We start from the raw sequence: 10,361 nt of genomic DNA, 5'->3' as shown, positions 1-10,361 counted from the left end.
AGCTCATGTACATTTCTGTACATGATTGAAAGTAATTGGCAGAGAGATGTTGAAAAATTCACGGTAAACACAACAGCAAGATTGAAACCAAACTGTAAGCATTTGTGGTTGTGAATACAGTATTGCACAGTACAAAAGAAAAGAAATACATCAACCAAGTATAGTTGTGTAGATGTGTATTTATAGGCCTGTTCTAAAGCCATGATTGGTTGGTGTTCAGTGAAGCACATGTGAGACGCTGATGAATTAGTGTGCCATTTTGATTGGTTGTGTTAAAAAAAAAAAAGGAAATCAAGATACTTCCTGGTAGATTTTTGTGTGTTACATAGAGAATTGTGTGTTGTCTCGCAAAAAAGTGTTTTATGAAATTGAAAACTTAAAAAATTGAAATGTTAAAGGCTGAGAATTAGCATATGGTTTTGCAGATTTGGTGTGTGCTTCTGGTGTTTGAGTGTCAGGTTTCAGAAATTGTGTGACAAGTAACGTTTTTTTTGTGTAAGCAGCTGGAAAAAAAAAACCCTGTAAGATTAGAGCTCAGGAAAAAATACTTTTCAATGTCAGCAAGTACTGCTGTACATTCCTCCTACAGCATATTCACAAGATCAAATTTAAAATGCATCTGCTTTAATGTAATTTAATTACAAACATTCAATACAATACATAATTATACAATAAATAAATCATCATTCTCATTAAAGGCATTAATATGGTCTCAGACAAGCAACTTTTACAGATCCCCGCTCTTCTTCTGTGTGGGGTCTAAATTTGTGCCTTCATAAATTACTTTATTTTTTATGCCATCCTGAATCATTCTCTGCTGAACACGCAGCTTGGCATTATTATATCTGCAGTAAAACCTGTATAAAAAAGCATGAGATAATATGTCAGATAATCATAAAATCTGTCAAGAACATTTATTGCATTTTTTATCATTTTTAAATGATTTCCATGACAATTAATCATAATTTCCCCCATTCTATTATTAATAAATCATGGTAGTATTTGTTGTGCTGTGTTTTATTTACACTGATTTAAAAAAAGATATATTATACTTCATACTGTAAATTAAAAAACTCTTCTGTTAAACTACAGTATTGAGAATATAATTATAATGACAGCAGCAGCATGTGAGCGCATGTCACACTGTTATTGAAGCACATACCATGAGCCCAGTGTTGTAAGCATGAATCCTGCGACACCCACATCAAACGACCTCTTTACTCTACCTGTGAATGACAAGATGACAGCGGAAAAAACTCTTACACTAAAGAAATATGTGACATATGATCATACAAGTCGTCAGTTCAATCACTCACTTACTTGTTGCCAAAAAGTGCACTAATCCTGCCACCAGTGAACCACCTGCACCATGTAGAATAGATTCTCGAGCACAAGGCGTATTCTGGATATCATGGATACCCATGACCTTCATGCCCTGTGCGTGTTAAGATGGAATTAATGTCTGAACTTGTTCATTCATTTGAATAAAAAGTTCACCGATTACAAAACCTGTAATGTGTATCATTATCACTTACTAACTACACTGATTTAAATCTACACTGGTTCATTGAATAAATGTACATAACATTAACATGACATCCTGAAATGAAATCAGTACTTACACTTAACAGCATGATCATGCGAATATCTGCAGTAACAATAATGGAGCTTATAACCATTATAACGAAGTACTGTGGCAGTACCATGTTACGGTGTTAGATTACAAAAATTAACCATGGTTTTATAATAGTAAAATTGTAGTAACCATAGTTTTTTGGCGTATTGACTACCATTTGTATAACCACAGTTTTACTACAAATACCATGGTTTAACTATGGTTAGTGTTGCAAAACCATAGTTAATTTGTGGTCACCATGGTTTAACTATAGTAACCGTGTTTTTTTTGTAGTAAAACCATGGTTAATTTTCGTAAGGGTAATACCATGGTACGATGTGAAACATGGTAATACCATAGTACATTTTTTTTGCTATAAATCAGATGAAAACAACTATAATAATGTAACATGATCTCTCTTAATGTCTTGTATCCATTAGGTAACAATAATTGTGGACAGCGCATTACACGACCTTCTCTTATGAACTTTACCCCAGCGTAATATCTGACTAAACTTCTTGAATAAAATAACACCCACCTGGCTCTTACCGTCCTCCTCGGTCATTTTCGAGATTACTTTTCAACACACTCATGCAAACAAGTTTGTTCGTTATGAAATGTTAACCCTATACGTTCTTTGGTGCGCCGATATATTCTTCCTGGCGGCACACATTAGCGGATGATTGTTGGTTCCGGGACCCAGAAGTGTAACGTTAGCAGCTAAATCGGCAAAAATAAAATAGGCCTGCTAGTGTTAAAATTAGATCAGTTTACGCACTTTTGGCATATGTCATGGCACTAAATTAATATGGTCAAAGTTTTTGATAGGTTTAGCTTTTAGGTTTTGATTCTGGGTAAATGCATGCTTCATCTGTTTTAAATGTTGTCAAGAGTCAGTTTATAGCAGTGTTATTTAGTGGATTAGTATTATAGTGAACTAAAACTGAAACTAAGACGAAATAAATAAATAAACGTTAACTGATATAATAATAATAATAATTATTAATATTATTATTATTGTTAATTATTATTACTATTACTACTATTATTATTATTGGTAGTAGTAGTAGTAGTATACTATATTTCAGCTAGTTGCCAAGGCAACAATTGTCATTTTAAGGTTAACTTAATGTACTAAAATAACTACAACTAAAACTGAAATAAAATTATATATAATATATGTGTGTGTGTGTGTGTGTGTGTGTATGCATATATATATATAGAGAGAGAGAGAGAGAGAGAGAGAAATTACAAATATTATAAACTATATATTTACACTATAATAGTATCTCAATGATAGTAAAATGACACTGTTTTATAGGAGTCATACCTTGAGGAGTTTTTTCCTAATCATTGGAGATAATACTACAGTACCGAGAGAACACAATATCACCTTGATAAAAACTGCTATATGATGCTAAACAAAGTAGTGTTTCGGTGATCACTGCCTTGCAAACACTAATGAACTCACTCGCAGTGAAACCTGAGAGCGTTAGACCTTGGTTATTTCCTGACGCTGTACATGGAGTCTAATTTGATTTCATGCAGATGATTTTAGATCAGATAATCTACTGTATATAATATATGTGCACTGAATGAACAGCAGGTGTCTTTTATCTGTTCATTCTGACCTGATGAATGTAGAGAGTTGTTACGTGAGAATGGAAACACATAATCCTCTTGAGATCAGTGTGATTAATTTAAGGTCAGATTTTAGTTTAATTGTTGGTTTCACTGCACTATATAAATCTACTCAGATGCCGTGTGACTGAACACATAGAGCCACTTTTAACAGCCTGCTGAGCAATGGGGACACCCGTCAAGTAAGTCTAATACATATTTAATGCAGTAATATTGTTCACAGTTTTTTTGTTTTTTTTTGCTTTTGCTTTTTACTGTTTCAACGGGGCTTCACAGTAAATTAAATTGCTCTCCTTTCTTTCCATCTACAGGATTTTAGTTGTTCGAAACCACATCCTCCTTCTCTTATTCTCTGTAGTTGTCCTACTAGCTGCTAAACGCTCTTTTCTTCCACCCTGTGAGCCAGTTAATGAGACTGTAGCTGTGGAAAAGGAGGGCTGTCCAAAATGTCTGGTGTTTCAGACCACCATCTGCAGTGGCCACTGCCTGACAAAGGTGCTTACTTTCTTTTTTTTTTTTACTTGTTAATTTGCATGGAAACATTTTTCAGCAACATTCATTTGAATTCATATTAATATACAACAAAAATCATTATTTCCAGTGGTGGTGACAGTGTATTATCTTGCATTTCTAGGAGCCTGTATACAAGAGCCCATTTTCCACTGTCTACCAACACGTGTGCACTTACCGGGACGTGCGCTACGAGACCGTCCGCTTGCCAGACTGTCCTCCAGGGGTGGACCCACATATCACCTACCCTGTGGCTCTCAGCTGCGACTGCAGCCTGTGCACCATGGACACATCCGACTGCACGATTGAAAGCCTGCAGCCTGACTTTTGCATGTCTCAGAGAGAGGATTTCCTTGTTTACTAGCCCCTTTTGGCCCCAAGACTACTATCCTGTGTTTAGCACATCAAATCAAAGTGTACACCAGCTGATAAACTCTCACTCTAAATCAGATAAATGTTGTGTAGATGTATATCAATAAAAAGGACATACTTCTTAAATTCATTTTCTACACTAAAGCCGAACACATTTTATTCTAGGTGATGTAAAAGGGCAGTTGGCGTGGATATTGAGCTGAAGATAAATGTTGTAAGTGATCATTAGAAAATCATAAGCCAGTGACCAGAAAGAAAACCGACAAGAGTTGAATTGATACAAATGTACAGATGCCAAATGAAAATCAACTGAACTCTGCATATTCAGAGAAGCTTGTTAATTAAATTGCAAAACTTTGATTATGGTTTTCATCCATCACCATGATGAATTCAAATAACACTGCGCCACTTTTTGAAATATAAAATAAAACACAAAATAAATCAAATAAAAACATACAAATGAAAGGCTTATGCATTCTGCAGGCAAACGTTATTGTTCTCTTTTGAAGGTCATTCAGAGGAGAACATGCGTTCTGACTTAATAAAATATTTTGCAAGCAACTTAATACTGTATGACACCAATATCATTATAGTAATGTAATGTAAATGAATCAAACATTAGATCTTGTAGTGATTTTTCAAAGCTCAAAGTATAAGATGAAGCATGAAAGACTTGTGGACTGCTGCAATTATGTTTTCTAGCCAGAAGATGGCAGGAAAGATCAATACTGAGAATATACAGTAAGTAGAAAAATTTGCCAAAACACACTGATTATGCTGTTACTTAGATAGTTAATAGGTTTACCTTGAGGAAATATTATGCTCTTCCATAAAATCGTAATACAGTAATGATGTTAATTTCATAATGATGGCATGACAGCACGTTAAAGCTATGGAAGCATTTTTCCATGAGCAGTGACAATGGCTCAGTTTCAAAACATACTGAGCTTTCTTCTAAGGAGTGACTGATTTGGATCTCTTATGTACAAATAGTGCTCCTCATGTGCAGCACATGAGAGAAGAGTGTTTGGTGTTAGTGTGTTGCTAAGCTAACATGATATGAAATATAAAAACAGCACACACAATACAAGTAAAATGAAAATAGGTTGAATAGCAAGTATTAAATTAAACTGAACAATTGTTATTGATAAACTTGACTCTGTGTTAGACGTTGGATATAAGAAAGCGTCTTTTTGCCTCCGAGGTTTTAGGATAGAGCTTGCAGCCAGAATGTTTCTGAAAATGCTTTTCTATGATTAATAGGAATTACTCTGCACTGCTGTTATGCAGCTGGCAGGCCTGTCAGACTTTCATAGGTAGCTGTGGTTTACATATATAAGAATGAAAAGAACTGCAGCGTGCTTGCACATGCTTGCACAAAACAATATCCCAAGAGCCAATACCATCTTTGAATTTCTCTGAAGCGTTAACTTTTACTTCAATATCCACATACAAGCCTGCTGCTTCCCGGAGTCATAAATAATTTCTAAACTTGATTTAAAGGAGTTCAGCATCTTCATGTCATTTGATCCCTGTATTATTTACAGTATTTTTTGAATCTCAAAATGAGACGTCAGAATGTCTGTGCTCAGAAAAACAAGGAAAGTGCATCACATTAGATGCCAAATGTGACTCTGGACCACAAAACCAGTCATAAGGGTCAATTCTACGAAATTGAGATTTATACATCACCTGGAAGCTGAATAAATAAGCTTTCCAATGATGTATGGTTTGTTAGGATAGGACAATATTTGACCAAGATACAACTATTTGAAAATCTGGAATCTGAGGGTGCAAAAAAAATCAAAATATTGAGAAAATCGCCTTTAAAGTTGTCCAAATGAAGTTCTTAGCAATGCATATTACTAATCAAAAATTAAGTTTTGATATATTTACAGTAGGAAATTTACAAAATGGCTTCATGGAACATGATCTTTACTTAATGTCCTAATGATTTTTGGCATAAAATAAAAATCTATAATTTTGACCCATACAATGTATTTTTGGCTATTGCTACAAATTTACCCCAGCGACTTAAGACTGCTTTTGTGCTCCAGGGTCACAAATGTCAAATGTGCCCACCAGATTTGATGTCACTAAAGCCAAACCCCATGTTACTTGTGTGTCACGTGACTGATTGAGTTGTGATGCGTTTAACAAACATGGCCACAGATGAGATCTGAGCACTGTGGCGCAATGAAGTTATCAGTGAATAAAAACTCAAACAAGAGGCTGTTTCACGCACAAAGTGACTTCAGAAGATGTAGCAATGATAATTTTTTACCTTTAGTTTGGCAAAATAAATAACTTCCCTTGTATGAATAACAGAAGCTTATGACCTGCATGTTTACCTACACATTTTTTTGTGTGATAACTATATTGTTGGTTAAACAATATTATAAAGTACAACTTTTGGTAACACTTTATAATAACGGCATGCTGTGAATCATTAGTTAAGCATTACTAAATAGTCAGTTCATCCTTTATAAAGCATTGTCCCAACGTTAATAGGCATTAGTAAGCAGTTTATAAATACAGCTATACCCTCGTTATACAGCCTTGTTCTCGATTTATAAGCATGTCTATTACAAAGGAGATTTAAAGGCTCAGTTATTTTCCAAACAGAAAAATTAAGCAAACATAACACAGATGAGGGATACAGAACTCAGAAAAATGATACAGATGCAAAAAAATGAAACTGCACAACTGTACACTTGAATTTTTTTATTATTATTTTTTTCTATGACATTGCAGAGGTTTATTTTTCATTTTTTTTATCAAGTGTAAATGCTTTACAAGGCATAAATAGTCCTCACTTTAGAGGAGCTCACAAAAATAGACGACTGACAACTACTAAATGTTTTATAACTACCTGACTTAACTTAGCATTTATTAACACACTTAGCAACTATTATCATATGTCTAAACAATGAGATTTATAAATGTACATTTAAATAGTTTTTTAACCATTTACTTACACTTTTTAAATGATCTTATGAACCACTGACAACTCCTAAAGAACTGGTTTGTAAATAACATAATACTTAATTTAGAAATGATAAACTGATCGTTAATAAGCTATGAAAATACAATTATTAAACATTATACATATGCTTATAAATGTATCTATAAACCGCTTACTAATGCCTATTAATGTTTGGGACAATGCTTTATAAAAGATGAATTGACTATTTACTAATGCTTAACTAATGATTCATAGCGTGCAGTTATTAAAAAGTGTTACTCAACTTTTATACAGTTGCTTGCCATTCTTGAACACTCTCTGTAGAGAAAGTGTCTGTTTTGAGGGTTCTCTAGCACATGGGACATCCTTTGTGGATGGCTTCAAATGGGAGGCTATTTCTAGGACTCTAAGTAAAGACAGTGAATGAATCCATCTGCAGATACAGCGTGGGTGAAAGCGAGCTAATCTGAGGTGAGTAGGTGTCTGAGCTGGAGGAGGGATGTTCAGGAACTAACGCTTCAAGCAAGTGTGAATATTTTATATTTCACATAGATAGCTTTTTAACTGAGAATATCCAGACAGCAGAATGTGCCATAAGTGCACGGCCTATATATAAAATTCATGAAAGATATAACAGATATTATGGCTGCTACAATCAACATTATATTAGAAATGCAAACAAGGCTTAGCCTTTCCAAAGGCAAATCCATTCTTTACAGTACTTTTTTGGGCATCTGCGTCTGAACAAGGATTTATTTGGATGTTGTTGAAAGCAAACAATTTAAAAATGGAAAGTGTCAACTTCAATGGAAAGTGTTTCCTCATTGGCAACATGTCATTAAACCATCTTAAAGTATTAAGAATAATATTGTTTTAATGAGTCATTTTCATCTTTGTACCATAGCTAAATTGTAGCTATCCTCTAAAGTGTGTTTTTTATTACACTTTAATTTGCTTTGCACCAAGTGTGGAATCATTTCTTATTAGTGAGGCTCTAAAAACCAGGTAGATAATGAGAGATTCCACATTCAATTTTAAAGGTGACAGAAAATGGGCCCAGGAGAGTGAAATGTGAGAATCTGGGGACAGTGGAACTGACATTAGCCTTCACCAATTAAACATGAGGATACAAAATTATGCATGAACCTGATAAACGATCACATTCTAACATGTATTTTGCCACCACTGAAACTCTTTTGATGGAATCTTTGCAATAAAATGTCCCTGAGAAGTTCTTTGTCTTTTGTGGTGAAGCAGGGAGGCAGGCAGTCTGTTTTAACATCGCATAAAATATTCATGAGGTTGTATGAAGTGGGAACAAAGCTGTGCTGTTGCCTGCAGGTTTAGTTCTCAGATCTGCTGGGCTTCTCCATCATTGTCTCCATGCTGTAGTTCCTGTACTTTCTTCTTTCACTAATAGGAAACATGAAGAAATGCACAGGGATGTGTGCTCTCCGCCTGCATCTGTTACAGTGCTCTATGGCCATTAGCAGCAACAGAAAACAGCAAGCAAGACTGATTTAAAAATGGTGTTAATATGGGATTTTTGGTTGCAATAAATAAGGCAGTGAAATAGATCCACGCCTCCACTTCTTTCTCTACACCCAGCAACCGTCACAGCGCAATTAAAAGTGCTTTACAAAAATAATACCTTATACAGGACAAGTTGTTATTACACAGTAATTATGTTAATGCAACTTAACGTGAATCCTATAGGAAAGTAAGACCTATTGGGAGTTGCACTTTATTTTAAGGTGCCCTTGTTACAGTTAAGTACAGAGTAATACTAATTAGCATCATTTAGGTTACTAACCAGAGGTTTAGCCAATGGCCAGGCCTGATAGGCATATGCCCCCCACTATGATGAATAGGTTTTGGATAATGACTGGTGAGCTTGATTGACATCTGTGTTAGGCAATTAGCAAGGCTGTCCCAGACATTTCGCACGCTTTGAGTTGGTGTGTGTTCACCCATCCAGTTGTATTTTGGCAACTGTGTATTAGAAAATCAGCCATTTGAGCAGAAAGTGATGTTAAGCAAAATTCTATAAAATACTACTTTAAAAAATTTGCATTAACTCAGTTAACACAGTTCATTCTGTAGTCTCATGCCATCCAGTCCAGATTAAGGGCAGGTAAGTCTTGGAAGAGGCCACACATTTATTTATTTATTTTCTCCCTTCTCTCGTGATCTCCAAATAAACACAGAACCCATTATCCAACACTTTACTACCGAGCACTTTACTTTTGCTGTAGATGAATAAAATTAAATATAAAATACACAAATTTTACAATTGAAGTTACATTTAAAATTAATAAACCAGTAATTTATGTAATTAAATTATGAGTCTGTTACATGTAATTAGCACAGTGAATTATCATTATAAAAAGAACGCTACCTGTTATTTCATCCTAACCTGTACTGTGTAAGACCTCAGAACTCTGAAAACAGAACAAAACACATACCATTTTGCTCAGAACAAGCCAAATTATTATTATTATTATTATTATTATATTAATTGTTGTTTTATTGATTTTTGGTACCTAGAAAAATTTAGCAATTTTGTTATGTGAGATCACAAGAAAACAGGAAAGAAAAATAAATAAATAATGCATGTTCTTAGGGCCTCCATATCATCATGCCCAGGGGTGGGATTTGCTGTACTGTGGATGTGTTTTAAAGATTCTGCTTCGATAAAAAACAAGGAACAACAGATTGAAATTGCCTGAATATTGAGTCCCTTAGTTCCCTATCGATACTTCACTCGTACTGCGTCTTGCTTAAGACGCTATGGGGAAAACTCCTTTCTCTCTGATGACTGAAGCCTTTTCAATAACGCAGTGTAAATGCACGGACATTGGTACATGCAGTGAATTAAAAATGAACCAATGGCTCGGCAGCGGAGCTGCACGAACCTATTGCAACGAAGCCCGCCAGAGCCCGCCAGGGCCATCTGGCTATATAAGCGGGCATTTCGCCGTAGGATCCTCAGATTTCTTCTTCAATGACGACTGCAAGATCTTCGCTCTACGAGACTCGAAGCCTTCACCGTGAACAAGCCTCGCAGCGGATCTAGACCCCTTCCTGTTCGGCTCACTACGCCGCTCCCCAGCCACCTCTAGTGTCTGCAGCAGCTGCGGTCTTCAGTTCCCCTGCCGCCATCTGGCGATTTTTCTATTAGAGCAAATGTCTAAGAGCAAATTTTCTCGCCGTTGTTACAAATGCCGTGCCGTTATTGTCGCTCGTGTAGGGCAGCAC

The 10,361-nt window shown here is 35.4% G+C and overlaps 2 protein-coding genes across 2 annotated transcripts; one reads left to right on the top strand and one right to left on the bottom strand.

Annotated features, from left to right (window-relative positions):
- Positions 1 to 494: 494 nt before the first annotated feature.
- On the bottom strand, positions 495 to 2,313 carry cox20 (cytochrome c oxidase assembly factor COX20). Its single transcript, XM_016486554.1, has 4 exons — positions 2,154 to 2,313; positions 1,321 to 1,435; positions 1,163 to 1,226; positions 495 to 857 (listed from the first exon to the last, which is right to left on the bottom strand). Exons 1-4 carry the CDS (start codon positions 2,178 to 2,180, stop codon positions 728 to 730), a joined length of 336 nt encoding a protein of 111 aa, XP_016342040.1. The 5' UTR covers positions 2,181 to 2,313; the 3' UTR covers positions 495 to 727.
- Positions 2,314 to 3,421: 1,108 nt separating this feature from the next.
- On the top strand, positions 3,422 to 4,198 carry LOC107688791 (gonadotropin subunit beta-2). Its single transcript, XM_016486561.1, has 3 exons — positions 3,422 to 3,438; positions 3,568 to 3,751; positions 3,891 to 4,198. Exons 1-3 carry the CDS (start codon positions 3,422 to 3,424, stop codon positions 4,128 to 4,130), a joined length of 441 nt encoding a protein of 146 aa, XP_016342047.1. The 3' UTR covers positions 4,131 to 4,198.
- The last annotated feature ends 6,163 nt before the right edge of the window (positions 4,199 to 10,361 follow it).

The sequence above is a fragment of the Sinocyclocheilus anshuiensis genome, unplaced genomic scaffold, assembly GCF_001515605.1.
Source record: "Sinocyclocheilus anshuiensis isolate Anshui unplaced genomic scaffold, SAMN03320099.WGS_v1.1 scaffold910, whole genome shotgun sequence".
Taxonomy (NCBI): domain Eukaryota; kingdom Metazoa; phylum Chordata; class Actinopteri; order Cypriniformes; family Cyprinidae; genus Sinocyclocheilus; species Sinocyclocheilus anshuiensis.
The sequence above is the reverse complement of the archived record's forward strand: the minus strand, read 5'-3'. Positions and strand labels throughout refer to the sequence as shown.